Raw genomic sequence first — 20282 nt, 5'->3', positions numbered from 1 at the left:
TGACAGCCCCAAGTCCGGGAGAGTCTTCTCAGAAATGCAACCCTCTCTCTACACTCCTCCCCGTCGCCGTCATCCTCGGCCACACCCCCAGGACATCCAGGCTCCAGCACGGGCCTCCCCATTGAGCCCACCCTCCGCTCTTCCCACCCGGGGAGCCGAAGGTCGGTGAAGGATGGTGGAGCTTCCCTCCTCAACAGCCTTTGCGTAAAGGCTGGGCCTCCTCATGTCGCCGTCAGGAACTGGACTTCACTGTTGACAATGCTGGCGCCCTGGAGATTCTTTTTAAGGCCGGGGATGAGGAGAGGAGCCTTCCGTGCTGTTCACATTAGATAATAAATGTTTCTCTCATTCATTCATTCATTCATTCATTCATGCTTTTGAAAACACAGCCCTTGGATGGTCATCTCCCATCCAAGGCAGATCACACCAGAGACCTGCCCTTGTGGATCTCATGAACGCTGTGGGCCTTTGCTTCAGAAAAGCGCATTTGCGCACGGCTTTTTGGGCATTTCAGGGGGTTCACAGCCCCCAGAGCCCATCGATAGAGCACAGTTCGCCCCTGGTTGAGCTCATTTTACAGACGGGAGGCTGAGATGCAGAGAGGAAGGGACCTGTCAGAGCACATGGAGATCAGGGCACCAGCCCATCTCATGAAAGTGCCGGGCCACTCCTGCGCCAGGCCCACGGCTTTGCGTGTGAACCCTGTAACTCCTGACATCTTTGCGCTGTGTCCTCATCCCTGCAAGAGGGACCAGGCCTGAACGGCGAGGCCGTAGTGGGGTGGTACGTGTATAGGAGCCCAGCCCAGCCCGTGCATGGAAGACAATTCCGGTTCCATCCCTTCGCTCGCCTTCCTCTTCCTTCCCTTGCAGGATTTTGGAGGACAGAAACATTGCTGCCATCTAAAGTAGTCATGGAAGGCTTCATGGAAGAGGAGCGCCTGGCCTGAGCTTTGGGTGCTGAAGGGAGGCAGGGGCCAAGGTTATTAATAGGCCTAGCTTGATGGGCCCAGGGAGGCTGAATGTGATACAGACACCCAGCACCGCAGTTGAGAAGTATCTGACACCAGAAGGGGAGGGGGCCGAGGGCTGGGGGGAGCAGCACCTCCCAAAATAGCCAGAGCAGAAGCCTATATAGGTGGCTATCCCACCACCAGGCTCACTTCCCGACAGGACCTCCCACCAGCCCGGCCTTTCAGCGCAGGTTCAGCCCTCCGCCCCCAACCGAGGTGAGTGGCAGCTCCTGAGGTCGGAGGAGGATGGAGGATGCTGTGGGGAGGAGGCCAGCTGGAAGGGACAGCCCTGCCTCCCCTTCCCCCAGCGACGCCGGGCTGGGCTGAGGGGTGCGGAGCGGTGGGCAGGGTGGAGCCCAGGCCCGAGAACATGAATTCCTGGGCTCTCCAGCCTCACTCCTGGGGTGACCGGGGGCAGACTCCTCTGCCTGGCTGGGCCTCAGGTTTTCCACTGGTAAAACGAGAGGGGTGGAGCCAGACATCTGCGGACTCAGAGATGCCTTCAGAGGGCAGAGAGGCAGGAGGAAGGGGCACGGGAGGGAGCTGGGCTGGGGTGACTGCATCTGATGCTGGGGAGGGCGGACTTCAGCCCAGGGAGCGCGTCACGTTGATGGAGGCTTTGCAGCAGGAGAGACGGAGGAAGGAGGAGAGGGACGGGCCTCTGTGGAGCCTGTGCCCCCTGTGCCCCAGGGGTCAGCGTCCGGGGACTCAGCCATGTGGGACTTCATAGTGCTGGGTCCTGAGCTCTGGGAGGGAGCCCCATGGAGGCGTCATGAACGCCACGTCAGCAGCCCTGCGAGTGGGCCCCTCTCTGCCGCTGCCTCTCGGCACGTCCGTAGGCCATTCGCTGACTCCGTGGCCTCGGTTTCCCTACCAGGATAGCGTAAGGACCCTTCAGCTGGGGAAACCGTCTCTCCGGCTGAGGCCCCGGCAGCGAGCTGAGCCTGGGGGTTGACATGAGAGCACCGAGGCCCAGCCGGTCCAGGCTGACGGCCCGGCTGGGGCGGGGGCCGCAGGGGCAGCTGAGGGTCCGGAGAAGGCCTCCCACGGGAGAGACCAGGCCGGGAGCTGCAGCCTGGGTGCCGGGGAGGCCAGATGGCAGGCTGTTCCTGAAGGAGCTGACTCACAGGAGGGGGGCAGCCGGAGCCAGCAGCATCCTAAGGTTTCCAAGGAGGGCAGCCGTCCAGGGCCAACGGAGGGAGACAGTGTTGACAGTGAGCGCCATGGAACCTGAGCTCCGGGCAGCTGGCTGGTTCTCCCCGCTCCCCACCCACCACCACCACCAAGGGCCACCCCGCTCAGCCCCTGCCCACCTGCCCACACACCTCAAGGTGGGGCTTCAAGATCCCTCCCCAAGGGACCACCCGCCCCATCCCCCGAGGGAGACAGCAGCCCAGAGACGGGGACGGTCACAACCCAAGGTCACCCCGGGACTTAGCGCAGCCCCAGATCTAGAACTCAGGCCTCCTGGCTCCCTGCTTGGTGCCCCACATACTCCAGAGGCGAGGGTGCAGCCTGACTCCTCGGCATGGAGGCCGTGGCCGTGGCCGTGGCCATGGGAAAGAATGCAACTGGTTTCTGCTGCCTGGAGATAGGAGGTGTCACGTTTCCCGAGATGAGGTTCAGGCCAGCTACCTGCTGCGTTTTGCTGTCTGGAAAGTGTGGTCTGAAGGTGCCCCCCTCTCCCCAAACCTGGGCCTTTCGGTCCCCAAGACGGAGGGGGCGGGGAGGGGGACAGTACATCGAAATTCCAAGTCCTCTCCTGCCCTGCCTCCTCCAACAGTCTGGTGGGGGCAGGGGGAGTCCGGCCGCCCTATGCCCTATTCCGGGGCTCAGGGGGCCAGAGACGCAAGTCGTTATGGAGATCTGAGCAGGGTTCTTTGAAAAGTGAGACTAGAGGGGGAAAATGAGGTTTCAGGATGCGCATCCCTGACCAGATGTGGGACGGGGCACCCGCAGAGAGCCCAGGAGTGCCCGCCTACCTGTGCCACCCCGCCCAGTCCTGTGGGTCGGGTTTCCGGCCCTCGGCGCTCAGATTGTGCGGCATAAAATTTGCATCCAGGACAGACCAGAGCGGAGCTGAGTGAGGTAGGAGCGGAGGGAGCGTGGCAGCAGCGCGGGCCCCTGGAGGGAGGAGGTCCGGCCCCTGCCTGTCCGGGTCCTCCCCGAAGCCGCGGGGCATCCTCCGAGGTGCACCCCGCGCTGCGCCAGGCGGGCGCCTCCAGCGTGCCCTTGATGGCAGGCGAACCCTCCAGACCCGGCTGGTGACACGGGCCACCCGTCAAGTCCAGAGGTCCCCCCTTCCCCGGCGCCCTGGCCGCAGCCCCTGGGGCGGCGAGGACCCTGGCGGGGCGGGACGGGGCGGCTGCGGCTGCCGGACTCGCGCGGGGCGGCGGAACCGAGCGGCTCTGGCTGCGCGCCCAGCCCCGCGCCCCCTGGCTCCGCGCCAGGCCGGCCCGCGTGCGCCCGGCGCGCAGCACTGCAGCGCCGGTCATATGAGCAGAAATGATGAGAAAAGCACTTTTTAATCTTTTCGCACTTGCTCTGCCCGCTCAAACAGTTGCAGGATGTCGATGACAGACTTGCTCAGCGTGGAGGACATCAAGAAGGCCCTGGGGGCCTTTGCCGGTGAGCAGTGCCCCCCAGCCCTCTACCCCCCGCCCCCCCCCCCCCAGCTCTCTACCCTCATCCCTCATCCACCACCCTGGCCCCTGCACCCTCTGTCCACGCATCCCGTCGGGGGCACGGGGGTGGGGGTGGGGGTGGGGGGCGGGCGGAGAATGGGAGTCCTCTGCGTTTCCCAAACTCTCCGGGCGGGCGGGACTTGGGTCGGTGGGGAAGCCGTGCGCCCTGCCCCGGCCACCGAAAAGTTGGGGCGGCCAAAGGCTGGGTGGCCGTGCTGAGAGGGCTGGAGTCCGGACCAAGGTCGCGACCAGGGTCCTGGAGGGCGCTCGGGACGCCCCCTTTAGGCGTGCAGGAGGGGCTGCAGGCAGGCGTGCCTTCTCTCCCACCCCTTACCCCGACCCCCATTGTGGACAGGGCTTCCCGCCCAGCGGGGGGCAGGGCTGGCCCCACTACTGTCCAACCCCCCCCCTCCCCGCCCCCAGGGCTCAGAGCCCTATCCAAGGGGCCCAGAGTGAGGTGACCTTCCCAGAGCTGGCACCCTGCTCTGCCCTGCTCTGCCCTGCTCTGCCCTGCCGGGCCAGCCAAGCATCCTCAGCGCTGCAACTTCAGCTGCTCGGGCTGCCCAGGGAGGGAAGCGTTGGAGAGGCCCAGGGCTCCAGCGCTGAGCCGCCTCCCTCCCATCACCCAGATGGGGGAAACTCAGGCTGGGAGAGGGTCAGAAACCAAGACCAGTTCTAACCCCAAGGTCACCCGGCAGGCACCAGTGGGGTTAGGACTGGGTCTTGGTCCCCCACCCTAGTGTCAGCCCTGGGTGAAGGGAGAACATGACTCCTAGCAGCACCCACACCCCCATACACACATAAGTTGCCACACTTAACATTGGGCCCTTTCCCAGGGGTTCTTCAAAAGGAGCTCTGGAGGGAGAGCATTGGGAAGGGGGACCCCATTTCCTTTCTGCTTGGTGCCCCCTCCCCGGGGCATGAAGAAGCTCGGGAAGCCACCTCCAGGGTGCAGAGACAGCCCCCCACTTCTCCTGGAGCCGCCTTGCTCCCTCTGAATAGAAACTTAACTGGGAATTCCTGGGGAGCCTTCTAACATCCCCCCAACTCCCCCCAGAATGGATTTCTGCAGCAAAACCAGAACGTCTGGGTCCTCCCAGGGTATGACCTTGAGAGAAACTTCGTTCTATGTTGGTTTCCTGGTAACACAATCCGTGGCCAAGAAAAAGGTTGCCTCTTCCCCCACTGGCCCGCTCCCCTGCCCCAAAATACACACACCAGGTTCACATCCCTGCAGTTCCTCCACTCAGCCACCACCCACAAGGCTTCCTGTATCCCCTCTGCCTTCGGGGGCTGCCCCACCATCAGCCGAGGGGCCAGTGGTGCCGGGGGAGGGGGGGGCGGGGGGGAGGCTTGGGAGCCAGGGCGGTCTGGGTGCAGGCTCACCTCTCCCACCTCTGCCTCTGTGACCTTGGGCAAAGCGCCCTCTCCGGTCCGGCCTGCCCCCCCCCCCACGCCTCTCCCATGGGGGTGGATCCCCTTTATTCTCCAGGAGGGGCACAGGGAGTCAGTGGATCAATTCTGGGACACTCCCCACCCCCCCCTTCCCTACTGCCCCGGCCGGTGGGCATTCTAACCGCCTCTCTCCACCCCTGCAGCTGCCGACTCCTTCGACCACAGAAAGTTCTTCCAGATGGTGGGGCTGAAGAAGAAGAGCGCGGACGACGTGAAGAAGGTGTTCCAGATCCTGGACAAAGACAAGAGTGGCTTCATCGAGGAGGAAGAGCTGGGGTAAACTGAGGCCTGCAGGGGCCGCCCGGCCGGGCTCGGGGAGAGGGAGCGGGGTTGGGACTCTGGCCCTCCCGTCTGCCCCTTCACTGAAATAACCACGTCCGGCCACTGCTGCCTTTCCGGAGGTACAACCTCCGCAGCAAAAAGTGCGACTAACCAGCCTGAATGACAGCTGCTTAATATCGCTAATGGGGCGCCGCCACTGAATAATTTAACACCATCCAGGAGGCCTCTTTTCTCCCCCAACACCATAGGCAAGACAGAGCGCCAGCCAGAGTGTTTCATCGATTTCCCTTGGTCTAAAGGCCCCTCCACCATCCGCACACCCCAGCCTTCCGGCCCAGGGCGGCCAGAGCAGTTCCTGGGTAAACCGGGGAGGCGGGACCAGCTTGGGGGTGCAGGACACCAGGGAGCAAAGCAAAGGAGGAGGAGGAGATGAAAATGCCAAATGGCACCGGAACCTCCCACCATAGCCCCCTCGGCCACCCGGCCCGGGTCTGCCGACCCCGCTGTGCCGATGTCCCTCTGGCCAAGGCTGCCTTGGGTTTTGTCAGAAAGAGAAGGAGGGCGGGGGGGGGGGGGGGGGGCGGAGAGGAGCCTTTCGAGTGAGGACTTTCTCATCCATCCGGTCTTACCCCGAACCATCCACAAGGGTACCCTCTGTCTAGAGCCTTCTTCTGTCCACCCGGGCCCTATGTGTGTGCACACGTGTGCCTACACACACACACACACACACACACACACACACACACACACACTGACTTCCACCTGCCTCCAGGCATCACCTTCTCCAGACTCTTCCCTTCGTCCCAGTGTGATGGGTGCCTCCGTCGAGCACCTGTCTGCTTCCCACCACCGCACCCATCACGCGGGGCCGCCTCTCTCAGGGCGTTTGACCCCTCCTCACCCCTTCAGGCGGTTTCCCAGGGCTTCCTGTGCCCAGTGTCCAGCACGGCCCGGACACAGAGAAGATACTTCTGTGCCGGTTGCAGCGGCTGAATAAGTAGCCACGGGCAGGTGCTCTGCCAGGAGTGAGGTGGAGCCGTCACTGAGGACAGCCTGTCCTTCCCGCACACCCACCCGGGAGGGCACAGCCACAGCCCGGCCCCCGCACGGCCGCACGCATGCCCGCTGCTTGCTGCCTGTCCCAGCTGCCCCTTCCCCTGCGCAGATGCCAGCCCACCATCCGCACAGGGTTCCTGCAAGGTGACCTTGACCTGACTCCCTCCCCGGCGTTTCTTCCCAGAGCCATCCTGAAGGGCTTCTCTGCAGATGCCAGAGACCTGTCTGCGACCGAAACCAAGACGCTGCTGGCCGCGGGCGACAAGGATGGGGACGGCAAGATCGGGGTCGACGGTGAGTAGCCACGGCCTGGGGCCCGGGCACAGGGTGCTCTTGGGATGCTTGGATGCTAAAAGCTCGGGGCTATGTCTGTCACGTGCCGGGAGAGGAGGGGTCACACGACTGCCCAGATCAGAAGGGCAAAGGCAGTCTGTTAGGTCTGAGGCGCCGTCACGTAGGCAGGCAAAGGAAAGCTGGTGTATTTCTTCCAGATTCGAACAGTCCTAAGGGAACCTTGTGGGAAGGGCATGCAGGAGCACTGGGGATTTTCCCTGAACCTGGCCTGCACCTGTCCCGGGGTTTGGATCCCGGCTCTGTCCAGACGGGCTGTGTGACCTTGGGTATGCTCTCTTCTTCTCTGGGCCTCCGTCTCCGATCGGTAACTCGAGGAGATGAGGCCAACTGATCCCCAAGGACCCTGCCGGCTCTCACGTTCTCAGATTCCCGGGATGGAAATTCCTTCTCTCCTATCCTCCTCCCCATCTTGTCGGGTGTCCTGTAACTTCAGGTCTCAAGCCCGTCTGGGCTTCACCCAAGCGGACCATTCCAGCATTGTAGGCAGGCCAGGAAAAACGGCCGCCGGGGACTGGCTGGGAGTGAGGAGACGGCTATCTTGCTGTTCACGCTTTGCTTTCAGGACAGGCGAGGGGCTGGCGGTCCAGCATCTCCATTCAGATCTAGCCCCCCTGCCCGGAGCACGTCCCGCCTCACTCTCTTAGCGTCACAGCATCCTCGGGAGTTGTCGTCATTGTGCAGGGGGCACACTGAGCCGGAGGGGCCTGAGCCTGTTCGGGGAGCCAGGACCGAAGGGGTGGGGCAGGGCTCTGTCCGACACGCTGTGCGACCCCTGCTCCTACGACCGTCTTCCTGCCAGTCTGGGCGAACACGGTGTGTGGGTGCTTGGCCTCCGGGCGCGGGCTGTCTGGGGTCCAAGCTGCGTGCCTTTGGGCAATTCAAGGAACCACTCTGGGCCTCGGTTTTCCCTCCTCTAAGCTGAGCCTGATGGCAGTCCTCCTCTCCGAGGTCTGTCGTGAGGGTTAGCTGTCCGTGTGTGGAGCGTTTAGAATGGTGCCTGGCGCAGAAAGTGCTCTAGTGCGTTTGTGTTCACCCTTTCATCCTCGGTGTCTAGCCCGTCCCTGACCCAAGCAGGCACTTACTACACATCTGTCGCCTGAGTGTGAAGGCCACCCCGCCCCATGCTTCCTCTCTGCCCTCCACCAGCCGTGACCTTGGCCACACGTAGGTTCCATTTGCACAGTTGTAGCCGAAGACCTGCCGGGGCGCGTGGTGAGATTAAGTGGCTGTAGACAGAAATGGCTCTGGGAAAGGTACGGGGATGCGGGTCGTGGGTATAGTTCATGAAAGTTTTATGTCAGCAAACGAGAAGAGAGAACCTCTAGCAAGGTCAGGCGCAGCGACTGCCCGGCCTGGTGCTGACAGCTGCCCTTCTTTGTGGCTGGGAAGGACGGAGGGGTTTGAAAGGAGGCGAGTGAAGGGTGCTGGAGGGAAACCGGTGACTCCAGTACGTGGCCCATCTCCCCCACTCCCCCGTCCTCACCAAACCACTGACCAGATAGCTCCCCCCGAGCCTGGATTCCCGCCATGACCCACCCCAGGCCTCCAGACCTGCTCCCATTTTTACTTGCAGCCAACGCGCCACGGCTCAGAGCCCTAGGCAGGGTCTTCATGGCTGGCTGCTCACCAGCAACCTAGATGATGAAGAAAAACCAGGCCAGGTCCTGGCCTGCTTCCTGGATTCCCTCCCTCCCCGCCTCCCTCGGATCTTAAAGAGCTTACTAAACTCTTCCAACAGCCCTTAACCTGGGGCACCCCTGTGCCGGACGTGGGGGAGGTAAAGTGGAACCAGGCCCAACTCCCAGAGGCACCATTTCCTGGCTGGGTGCCTCTGGGCAGCAGCTCAGCCACCCTGAGCCCCAGTTTCCTCACCTCTAAACGGGAGACGATGATACAGCCCCCACTGGGATTCTGTGAGGCGCCCAGGCCAGGACGTGTGGAGTGCTGAGTGCAGGGCCCAGCGCACAGTAAGTGCTCAACAAACACCTCCGAGGTGCTCTTTCTATTCTGTCCCCACGTTGCTCACAGCTCTGTGTGTGCGCACACAAACGAATGGGAACGCCAGGCAGAGGCCGGGGGGTGCAGACCGGCTCTGTGGAGAGGGGGAGACGAGGGCAGGTCTGGAGGCTGTGGGCAGGAATGCCGCCGGCTGGGAGGACGGGGAGGGAGGCCCAGGCAAGGCGCTGGTCCCAGCAAAGGCACTAAGGGAGGGAGGCTAGGGCCTGTTAGAAAGAGGCAATTGGATGGATTTGCCCAGGGTGGGATTTGCCCAGAGAAGTGTTACCAGGGTGTGTAATGCGTGCCCAGCCCCGTGCTGGGGTCTGCACAAATGTCACCTCATTTGACCTTGAGATGACAGAGGACATGAGTGTAGACATAGAAAGACCAGCTCCAGTGCCCACGGTGACGGTGGGGCCCCGCTTTTATGGTGAAAAGATGTAGCTGCCTCCATCCCCACGGCACCCCAAACACAGTACTTCTTCGGGAGGTGCTGAGAGGTAGGCGCGCTGGTGCCCAGCAGGCAGCAAGACAGAAGCAGAGCCATGGCGGCCCCCGGAGGTTCTATTCCAGGCCCTCGGCTTGGCTGCCCGCCCGCTCGCTCTGAAGGCGGAAGGGCCCGGAGGATGCTTTCACCTCCTGGTGGGAGTGGGGGCGTCACAGAATCCCTCCGACCTTCACATGGCTGTTGACTAAGCTCAGGAGTCAAGTCACTCGCCAATCACTGGGGTCCCTTCCAGCTCTGGGGACCCACGGGTGTCCCCGGGAATAAACCGCTCGAGGAGGCCCAGCTCGGCCCTTAGGCTCGGCTGTGCCACCTTGAACAGCGATCACAATCACCTTCACCGTCACGGAGCGCTGACCGTGTGCCGGGCACAGGGCTGGCAATTTCCTCCTTGGAGCTTCCCAGCCGTCTTGGAGGTGGACACTGTTCCTACCCCATTTATACAGGGAGACCCCGAGGCTCCCAGAGGCCGGGTTTGCCTAAACGTCTGTGCCTGGGAAATGACAAGGTCAAGATCTGAGTTCAGGTCTGTCTGGACCCCAAGCCCATGCCCGGGCTGCCTGCTTCATTCATTCATTCATTCATTCATTCATTCATTCAAAGTTTAATGAGCTTCTCCCATAAGGTGACTTACTCATTGACTCATCACTTGCTTCTCTCTCCCCCACTGGCCTATCAGTCCCCGAGAGCGGGCTTTGTTTTGCTCAGTGTGCTAGGAAAGGGCGGGCACGAGGGAAGGTAGTTGAATGATGAGTGAGTGAGGGAACGAACGTGTGTCCTGCTCTGGGGACGAGATGCCGTGAGGACGGGGTCTGGCGTGTGGGCTGGAGACCCGCGTGGGCCGGGGCTGGCAAGCAGCAGGTGCTGGGGCTTCTAGACACAGGGCTGCCTCCGTCTCCAGCGCCGTTTGGGTTCTGAAGGTGAGGGGTATTGACCGTGTTCTTCGGGGTCCCAGGCGGCAGGGAGAGACCAGAAGGACCAAGTTCTAATCATAATCCTTTGCATCCCCGTCCCTGGGCAGCTAGTTCCAGGAGTCTCAGCCTTTTCTAGATGTGGCCGATGGATTCTGGAAGGACCCCCAGTGCAGCGCTGGGGAAGGGGGTTTTGAGGCAGAGGTGCAAGCTGCCCCCAAACCCAGCAGCAGCTGCCAATTCTGGGCACAAACAGCAGACGACACTGAGTGGCAGCTTCCTTCCCCAGCCCTCGTCCTGAGCAGGGGCGGGCCCCGATCTGAACGCCCAGAGCTGTTTCTCAGCACGAGAGCTTCTGGTTCCTCAGGTCGGGGGTGGGGCCCCCGAGTGTGCATCTCTACCGAGTCCCCGGTGGTGCTGACAACCCGGGACCACACTTTGAGAACCACTGCCTCCCAATACCCGAGAAAACAGGTGCCCTTACTCTTCCCGCTTTACGAACGAGGAAACCGAGGCACTGAGAGAAACATGCCCAGGGCCACTCAGTCTCGGGGCCAGGATTGGGGCTCGCAGGTCCAGCCGGGACCCTCTGCACCCTGCCTGTCACCCGGGCCTGTGTCCCCAGCCCTGGCTCTCCGCACCCGGTGCCTGCACAGGAACTGGGCAGGGACGGGGACAGCGGTTACCGCTATGTGGCACTTCCTGTGCACTGGGGACTGCACATGGGCCTCCCCTCTCCCAGCTTTGTCAGTCCCCACAGCGGCTGCACGAGGCAGGGAAACTGAGGCCCCGGGAAGTGGGGCGACTTGCCCAGGATCACACGGCTGTTCAGCATCGGGGCGGAGCTATTCAAACATTGACACTCCGACTCCAAATATCTCGCTCTTCCTCTCCATGCTGAGACAAGGTGTGCGCGCACGCACGCACGCGCACACACACACACACACACACACACACGCGCACGCGCACACACATGCAATCCTGAAACACGATCCCGTCTCCTATGCTGCAGGCCAGCTTTCACTCAAGAGACTGTGAGTTTGTCTTTTTGCTTCTGTTGCTAAAAAATGTGGTCGCAATTACCGCCTTCCCATCCCAGTCCGCTTCATCCACGGGCCTCAAGGCATTTGTCTTTTCTGCTTCCTTCTGGCAAAACCTGTTCTCCTTTATCCTTAAGGAGCCTGTCTAACGTGGGAGGTGGAGTGATGAGGAAGCTGGGGCTGAAATCCCTAAAGTCAGGCAGAAACTACAACCCAAGTGGGGGTCAACCTGAGCCTCCAAGCTGTCGCTTTAATTCAGCGAGTGGCCTGGAAGTGACCCGTGTCTCTTCTTTTACGTGAGTGCTCGGTCCTGTGAGCCGCCTGAGGACCCTTCGGGAGCAGAGGAACAGCCGTCCCCGGAGGAGGTGAAATTGAGTCGCAGACGGGAGGGAAGTGAGAAGGATGGAAGGAGCCCCCCCCCCCCCTGTAATTCCAGCCTCTGGCCCGTCTGGGATTGGGTTTCCACGCCAGCAGGATGGCATCTCAGCGCCAGCCCGCAGTCCCCATGGCAAAGCCCCACGGTGTGCAGTGTTTTATCCCATCTCATGGCGTCCCAGGCCGGCCCGGCAAGGCCTGCGATCTATACTGAGACACGTGGAAACTGAGGCCCAGTGCACGTTTAGTGCCCATGTCACAGGGCAAATCCTTGGTCGAGGGGCCCCGGGTCTTCTGACTCTGCCCCTCCCTCCACCAGGCTGAGCTGACACGGGAGTTATAAATGGTTTCTGCGCTTGGCCAGATGCTGGCTTTCATTCCCGCGGACCTCCCCAAGCCCGGCCTCACGCGGCACCAGAGAATTTAGCCGAGGGAGAGCAGCCGCCTGCTTACATAACCGCCCTCCTGTCATCAGGAGGAGCGAGGGCGGAGGCAAGACCGCCCTCGCGGATGATCCCTGTCCACCGCCGGGCCGGTCGGCTCCAGCGTCTGGGAGGAGACGCACCCTGGCCTGAGCCAGCCTAAGTCAGAACCTTCCTGGCTAAGTGCCTCTCAGCCTCAGTTTCCCTGTAAGTAAAATGGGGATAAGAGGGCAGGCCATGGCGACGTGAGCTGACACACAGGCCAGTGACTGGCCCCCAGAACTGTTGACGAAGGCTCCTTGCAGGCCGTCTAGTGTGACCCCAGGTGACCCTGCTCCCCGGTCTCCTGGGTTCGGAAAGTGATCCCTGTTTGCAATAGCAATTTATAAGAAACCCGGCCCGGGAGCTATTTCCAGGCGAGGCGATAACCCAGGAGGCCGGTGCCTTCGCCTGGTCATCACAGCAGAGGGGAGCAAGGAGCCTTCCAGACGCTGACTCAAGGCTCATCTCAGTTTCACTCCGGCTGCGGGCGATCAGCGGGCGCTGGTCTCACCTGTCAATGACTTCTAAATTTGTCCGATCCCCACAGTCCCCAGCACGGGGACAGACCTAATTAGGCTAATTTCAGTTTCCCAAGGGAAAGGAAAGAACGGAGTCTTCTCATCCTCTGACCCTGTCTGCTGCTCCCCTCCCCCACAGTCCCCTCCCATCCCGTGATTGGAGGATGAAGAAACCAGTGAGCTGGCCCAGGGGCCTGGGGTGAGGCTTCCATGCAAAGGTAGGGCTGCATTGCATTCTGATGGGAGGAAACCCTCCCTAACCGGTGAGGCTGATGTCACAGTGCTCCCTCTGAGCCAGACGTCGCTGTCCAAGGCACCTCTCGTCCATTATCTCATGCAGCCCTCACCATAGCCCTATGAAGAGATCCTCTCAGCATCCCCATTTTACAGATGCGGAAACTGAGGGTCAGAGACTGCGTTTCCAAGGATGGGCACGCTGGAGGTGGGATCCTAACTCTGATGGGATAGATGGCGTCAGAAACCCCCCTGCTGCTTGCTCTTGAGGCTTCCCGTGCCCTCCGTCAGTTTACATCTTCCCTGCCGTCGTCTCCGGATCCGTGTGCTTATTGCTGTTATAATTTCAAAGCTCCAACCTGTGTCACTTGTGCTGAGAGATCCAAGGGAGGTGGACTAACACGTGTAGAGCGTGTTCTGTGTGCCAGGCTCTTTCTGGATTTGCTCAGCTGGTTTTCCCAATAGCCGTGCAAGGAGGCGTTGTCATACCCACTTTACAGATGAGAAAACTGAGGCTCGGAGAGGAAAGTAGTGATCTAAGGCCGCCTAGCCAGGAAGTGATAGGACAGGATTCAGACCCTCCTCCAGAGTTGCTGGAAGGTTGTGTGCAGGTGCCGGGCAGGGACAAGAAATGGTGGGGGCAGCAACAAGGCCCAAGAAACGAAGATTATGGCCATTGGCAGAGTCCATGCCTGGCAGCAGCCAGCCAGGCATTCATAGGCTTGGTTCTGAGGTGGCGGGAACTGTAGAAGCATCTTGATAACTCCTGCTACCGAGCGCTGGGCGCTGGCCGTGGAGCAGGCCTGCGGCGAGAGCTTCACTGCCGGTTCCTCTGGCAACCCAAGGCGCTCCACTCTCAGACAGGGAAGCAGAGGCACAGTGACGACAAGTGTCTGGTCCAAGGTCACGGAAACAGGAAGTGGCTCCTAGTTCCCCTGCTCCAAACACTGCGGGTGAGTGGACCCGCCAGTGCACGGATCAGAGAACCAAGACCTGGAAGGGTGAGGGGCCTTGTCCAGGGACATGGGTGATGGCCGAGCCGAGGCCGGAGCCCCGTGCCCTGACACTCTGTTCCCCATCCCAGCGTCCTGCTGCCAAGTCAGCGGCCGAGACGCGTGGGGTCTCTGTGTGTTTGCCGTGTGTCTCCCTCTGAGGGACGGGCCCCTGTCGAGGAGACCTTTTCCGATAGGCGTGCTGCTCGTTAACTGGCTGGTTCCTAAGCGCTCTGCCCCGAGGGAGATGCAACCCGCACAGAAGAGGTGACCCCGCCCTCCGTTTGCCTGCAAAGTGCCTTCTCCGGTGCGGGGAGGACAGTTCGAGTCCTGTGCTCACCGCCGCAGAGAGCCAGGCGGTCGCCATGGCGATGCCCTGGCTGCTTCGGGGTGGATCCCCGGTGGGCGGAGCGGTGTGTTCTCAGAGGCTCCTAAACACCCCAAGGGTCCAAACTGGCACCCATAGTCAGACTCCAAAGTGCCTGACTTCCCACCGCCGAGAGCCCCTGGGCCTGCTCTGCTTGGCCCCCTTCACGCTGACGCACCGAGTACCGCCAGGCGAGGGCAATGAACGGGCCCTACTGATGCGCAGCCGAACCTGGCACTTCCCGGTGAGGGTCAGAGAAGCCGTGCAGGTCGGAAACGGGAAGGGCCAAGCCCCCCTCTTGGCCATCTCTCTGTGAGCTGGTGTTCGCAGACAGTTCGTGTCTCTGTCCCAGGACAGAGCGGCTCGGGGCCCACGGACAGGAGGCACTGGCCAGCGCCCGTGTTCCAGGTTCGGTGGCAGGTCGAAGCCTGAGAGAGCGCATGCTTCCCCTCCCTCAGGGACGCCGGCTCCATCAGGAACGGCCGCCCCACATTCATGTCGGGATGTTCCTGACATCACAGGCCAAGTCCTGCCTCTACTTTCCTCATGACCCAGACACTTTGCCTTCAGACCTCCCTTCCCATCTGCAAAATCAGCATCATCCCACTTACCTCCTGGGGCTCAGTGAGAATTACATGAAGTCAGTACTTGTTGACCCCTAAGGAGCCATCGCTCCATCCCTCCCTCCATCCATCCCTCCATCTTCCATCCATCCATCCTTCCATCCATCCCCCATCCATCCATCCCTCCCTCCAGCCCTCCATCCCTCCATCCATTCCTCCCTCTATCTCTCCCTCCATCCTTCCATCCATCCCTCCATCCATCCATCCATCCCTCCATCCCTCCCCCATCCTTCCATCCATCCCTCCATCCTTCCATCCCTCCTTCCCTCCCTCCATCCCTCCTTCCATCCCTCCATCCTTCCCTTCCTCCATCTTTCTATCCTTCCCTCCGTCCCTCCCTCCATTCTTCCCTCCATCCTTCCCTCCCTCCATCCTTCCCTCCCTCCATCCATCCCTCCTTCCCTCCCTCCATCCTTCCCTCCGTCCCTCCCTCCATTCTTCCCTCCATCCATCCCTCCTTCCATCCCTCCATCCATCCCTCCTTCCTTCCTTTCCTCCATCCATCCATCCCTCCCTCCATCCTTCCATCCATCCCTCCTTCCATCCCTCCATCCCTCCCTCCCCCCACCAGTTCATCCATTTGGCATCCGTGTGTGGGCACCTGCCATGTGCCAGGTCTGTTCTGTTGCTAGGAGGGTGCTGAATAAGACAGGGCTCCCTGCCTCCTGGAATGTACATTCTAGGAGGGGGAGACCAGTTAAATAAGTAAGTGCATAAATAAGATAATCCCAGAAAGTGCTAAGTACCAAGAGGTAAATAAAAACAGGCCAATAGGACAGAATCGTGGGGGTGGCCGCATCTGAGCCAGCTCAGATGTCACTCTAAGTCAGAACCTCTGGGGTAAAGAGGGAAGCCTCAGAGCACAGCCTGAATCAAGTTCACTATGTGACCTTGGTCGAGCTACTTCACCCTTGGGCCTCAGTTTCCCCATCTGTAAAATGCCTCTCCATGGGGCAGGGGTGAGAATATCATAAGATAACACATGCAAAACACTCCCCAGGCATTAAGTAAATAAGAATTTAAATTCTATACAAATGGACAATTCCAAGCAAAGTACCAATGATAAAAGACATCTCCGAAGAGCCAGCCACCTGTAGGGTCACAGGAGCTCATGCCGAGAAAGCGAATGCAGGAACACCTGGCCGGTGGAGGGGTTTTGTAGGGTTTGGTGTTGGGTTCTGACTCTGCCACGCGCTGTACTGCCCAGCCCGTGGCCCTGCGGAGTGTCAGGACCGGCTGGGGGACCCGCCCACTCTCCCCCCTTGAGGCGACACTCAGGCCCCCACCTCCGGCCACCTGCCTTTCCCATCCTCAGGGACAGCCTGGGACAGGAGAGGCGGCTCCATTTCTCAGGTCGGACCCCAGAAAGGGGAGCATCCAGATTCAAGAACCCGTTTTTTGTGTCTCTCACAAGGAATCGTCACTGCCCCTCCCTCTAGTGACAATGACAAATGGCTGATGCCCAGAGAGTCTGCTTCCTAGCACTCAGGGACCCCCTAGCTCTTCACCCCACCCATGCAGTCCCCACTCAGGACACTCCACTTTCTAGAGGCGACGGGACTTACCTGGGGCCTCAGTCTCCGGCAGGCTGGGCACATGGCATCTCAGAGCCACATAGATGTGTGGGAGGGGTGGCAACTCCTGGTTCTCTTGTCTCCCGGAGAGAAAAACCACAGAGAAGAGACTCCCTGGGCCCCTAATCTATAATAATAAGAGTGTAATATGCTAATTAGACCGGACAGCCGAACGACCTTCCACACGTCCTTCAGGACGAAGCTGGTTCTGCGAGGGCTGAGCCCCTTGCACAAATTTTGTGCGTTGGACCTCTGGTGTCAAATAAAGGTCTCAGCACCCCCTTTGACCACCACAGCGAGGACCCCACACCTGCAAGGGCGTGGAACACGGGGCAGGGGGGCTCAGGGAGGAGCCGAGGACCCCTGAGCACCACCCGTCTCTCCTGACTCCTCCGAGCCGGTGATGACGACGAGGCGAGAGACCAGGTCACACAGCCCATAAGCGACAGAGCCAGGTCTGTCTGTGCAGCCCAGGCCGGCTACCGGGTTGTCCCAAATGCACCCCCTGGTTTCCTCCCTCGGAGCCCCACCTGCGATCCCTTCCCCTCCACCTGCTTTCCCCATGGGACCCTGCATCTGCTTACAGGACTCGATCAAAGCCCTCTCCCTCTGAAGGTTCTGCTGCTGCAAAGATAGATGGCCCTCGTCCCCCCTCTGGCGGTGAAGTCCCCACGCCTCTCAGCCTTTCACAACCACACGTGGCCGCTCAGTGTCAGGCACGGAGCCAGGGGTGGGATGAGCCGTGAGCAAGGCCGGTGGGGTCTGCAGCTTCATGCTCCAGTCAGGGAGGCAGGCAACGAAGGAATGTGCAAGCAATGCTCAAAGGTACTTTGAGCGAGTAAGTGCTGTGGATATAACAAAAGGCGGTGCTAGCTAAGAGCATCGCTGCTTTCACCGGAGTGACCAGAGAAGGCCCCTTGAGGAGAGATGTGTGGGAGGAGACCAGGTGAGTGAGAGGGAGCCAGCCCTGAGAGTACCAGGTGGGCGAGCAGCAGGTGCAGAGGTCCTGAGGTGACAACACCCTCAGTGTGTTTGAGACTCACAGAAAGGCCAGCAGCTTGGAGCACTTCCTGCCAGGCGTTGTCTTCTCCCAACTAGACAAGAAGTTCCCATGGGGGCAGGGACCATATCTCCCCTGGGCCTCCCCTCACCTGGAGGCTCTGCAAAGTCACTTCTCTTCTCTGGGCCTCAGTTTTTCCTTCTGTAAAATGGGGTGATCCTTCCCAGTCTCCTGAGGGCTTGTGATGTTAAGTGAGGAGCTGTGGGAGACAGAGCTCAGCCTATTCTAAGCACCTGCTGTGCTCACTCCTCTGAGCTGTGCCATGTCCCATGCTCAGGGTCCCTCCTGAGGAAGAGGTTCTTGAATCTGGCTGCTCACCAGAATCACCTTCTAACAAGTAAAATAACTCGCCCTTTTCCCCAGGCCTCCTCAGTCAGAAATTCCAAGGCCAGGGCCTGGGAGTCTGTGACCTTGATGGGCAGGTGGGACCAACTAGATGAGTGGCCAAGAAAGGGCTGAGTCGAAGGCACACAGACCTGGGCCTGAAGCCTGGCTCTGCTTCTTCCTGGTAAAAATGGCTGGACTCTGAGCCTGGGTTTCCTCGTCTGTAGAATAGGAATAATGATACAATGCACATCCCAGGATTAGTGTCAGAGTCAAATGAGATATCTACACTAATAAAAGAGAAACATGCAAATTGACCATACCTCCATGACACCCACCAGCCAATCAGGAGTGGGTATGCAAATTAACCCAACAAATATGCCATTTAATTTGCATATGCAGGCACAGAGTGGCCAGGTGGGGCGGGACGCCTGCTATGAGGGGGAAGGCGGGGGGACGGAGGGAGCTACAGGAGTGGCCCTCCGGCCAGAGTGGAGAAGACTGAAGGCTCTGGCTGGAGCAGACATTGAAGGCTCCAGCCGGAGCGAACACTGAAGGCTCCAGCTGGAGCAAAGACTGAAGGCTCTGGCTGGAGTGAAGACGGAAGGCAGCGGCCAGAGCGAAGGCCTGGGTTCCGGGTGCTGGAGGAAAACCAGTGCTGGCAGCCAGAGGAAGGAAGGCCTATTGCATGAATCTTCGTGCAACGAGCCTCTAGTTGTATATAAAGTGCTTAAAATAGTGACTGGCATGTGATAAGTATTCAGAAAATCACCATTGCTATTATTATTGTCTTTACTAATAATTTGTCGGCTGCATGGCATCATGAAGTGAAAGACACAGTAGGTTCACCATTTCCCTCCTTCCTTCCTTCCTTCCTTCCTTCCTTCCTTCCTTCCTTCCTTCCTTCCTTCCTTCCTTCCTTCCTTCCTTTTCTTCCTTCCTTCCTTCTCTTCCTTCCTTCCTTCCTTCTCTCCTTCCTTCCTTCCTTCCTTCCTTCCTTCCTTCCTTCCTTCCTTCCCACACCCCTCGTCCCATCTGCAGCAGATGTGAGAACCGAGAAAGGCCTGCAGGGGGCCCAGCCGTCGGCCGTGGCTGGTCTCTCTGCACTGCCCACCTCTGACTCACCTCTTTGTCGTTTTCTTTTGCAGAATTCTCCACTCTAGTGGCTGAAAGTTAAGAGGCTCTGGCCGCCCCGCCTCTCTACCCCCGACCCCCAACCTCCACCCCCCCGCTGCCCTCCTCTGTTGCTGTTCAGTTTGTTTATGTTATTTTTTACTCCCCCCTGTCCTCCTTCGGCCCTGAAATGACACCTTTCTTCTGGAAAATGCTGGAGAAACAATAAAGGCTGAACCAATTGGATTCTGTTGCTGGAAAGGATCCTGGACAGGGGGTGGGGGGGGGAGTGGGTCCTTGGCTTTCCAGGCACACCTGTGCAGGGGTGGGGCAGGCTTTAGGCAGAGAAGACGGGGTGAACGAGAACTCTACGGAGCCCCTCCTCTGCACTTGTGGCCGAGCACAGCACTCCACACGGGTTGCCCATTAACCCTTGAAACCACCCCATAGGGAGGTGGTGAAACTCCCATTTTACAGATCCTTAGAGAGGAAGGGATGTGTCTAAGTCCACACAGCTAGGACTTGTGGATGGACGGACGGACGGACGGACGGACGGACGGACGGATGGATGGATGGATGGATGGATGGATGGACGGACGGACGGAAGAATGGATACCCATTAAAACTCTTTTTGTTACAAATGACAGAAACCCAACTCTGAATGACTTAAGCAAAAGAGGAAGAAAAAACAAAGACTTGATTGGCTACGTGCCTAAATAGTCCAGGGGCAGGTCTTCAGGAACAGCTGGATCCAGGGACTCACGTGAAATCATCGGGATTAAGGGCTTCCTGCCCCATCTCTGGGCACGGCTGCCCTCTGTGCTGGATTCGCTGATGATGGCAAGATCCCCCCAGCAGCTCCAGCAGAACCAGTAAAAATCAACAGCAAGCTTCTCGTTCCCATTCACTCCTTCAGTGGTCCCGTTAATGCCACTGCCAATGTTTACTGAGCACTTACTCTGTGCTGAGCCATCCCATGGTTCCATCTGTGCAGCAACCCTACCATTATCTTCCTTTTTCAGATGAGAAACCTTGGGCCCAGAGAAGTGAAATGTTCGCCCAAGATCACACCACGAGTAAGTGGTGGAGCCAGGCCCCTAACTCGGCAGCCACCTCCAGAGCCCGTGTCCCACCCTGAACCCGGTCACAGACTGGGGGGGGGGGGGGGGGGAAGGGTAAGGGGGGCATTTTGTGGGGTGCCATCTGTGGAGAAAGCTAGTGGCTGCAGAGGCCCGAGATGGCCAGGGGCCCCTCAAGGCCACAAAGAAGTGAGAGCAGAGCAGGGACTAGACCCCAACCCCCTGCTTCCCATCCCTCCTGTCCCACACCTCATCCTGAGAC

At 59.9% G+C, this 20282-nt stretch overlaps 1 protein-coding gene across 2 annotated transcripts; it reads left to right on the top strand.

The window, feature by feature from the left end:
* Positions 1 to 1204: 1204 nt before the first annotated feature.
* Positions 1205 to 19187, top strand: PVALB (parvalbumin). Of its 2 annotated transcripts, none has more exons than XM_008144676.3 (5): positions 1205 to 1228; positions 3573 to 3640; positions 5295 to 5427; positions 6674 to 6783; positions 18977 to 19187. In XM_008144676.3, exons 2-5 carry the CDS (start codon positions 3580 to 3582, stop codon positions 19003 to 19005), a joined length of 333 nt encoding a protein of 110 aa, XP_008142898.1. In that variant the 5' UTR covers positions 1205 to 1228; positions 3573 to 3579; the 3' UTR covers positions 19006 to 19187. The 2 variants fall into 2 exon arrangements, with proteins under 2 accessions (XP_008142898.1, XP_028005875.1); XM_028150074.2 differs by lacking the exon at positions 1205 to 1228 and adding an exon at positions 3051 to 3100.
* Positions 19188 to 20282: the final 1095 nt, after the last annotated feature.

Source organism: Eptesicus fuscus, chromosome 7, assembly GCF_027574615.1.
Source record: "Eptesicus fuscus isolate TK198812 chromosome 7, DD_ASM_mEF_20220401, whole genome shotgun sequence".
In the NCBI taxonomy this organism is placed as follows: domain Eukaryota; kingdom Metazoa; phylum Chordata; class Mammalia; order Chiroptera; family Vespertilionidae; genus Eptesicus; species Eptesicus fuscus.
The sequence above is the reverse complement of the archived record's forward strand: the minus strand, read 5'-3'. Positions and strand labels throughout refer to the sequence as shown.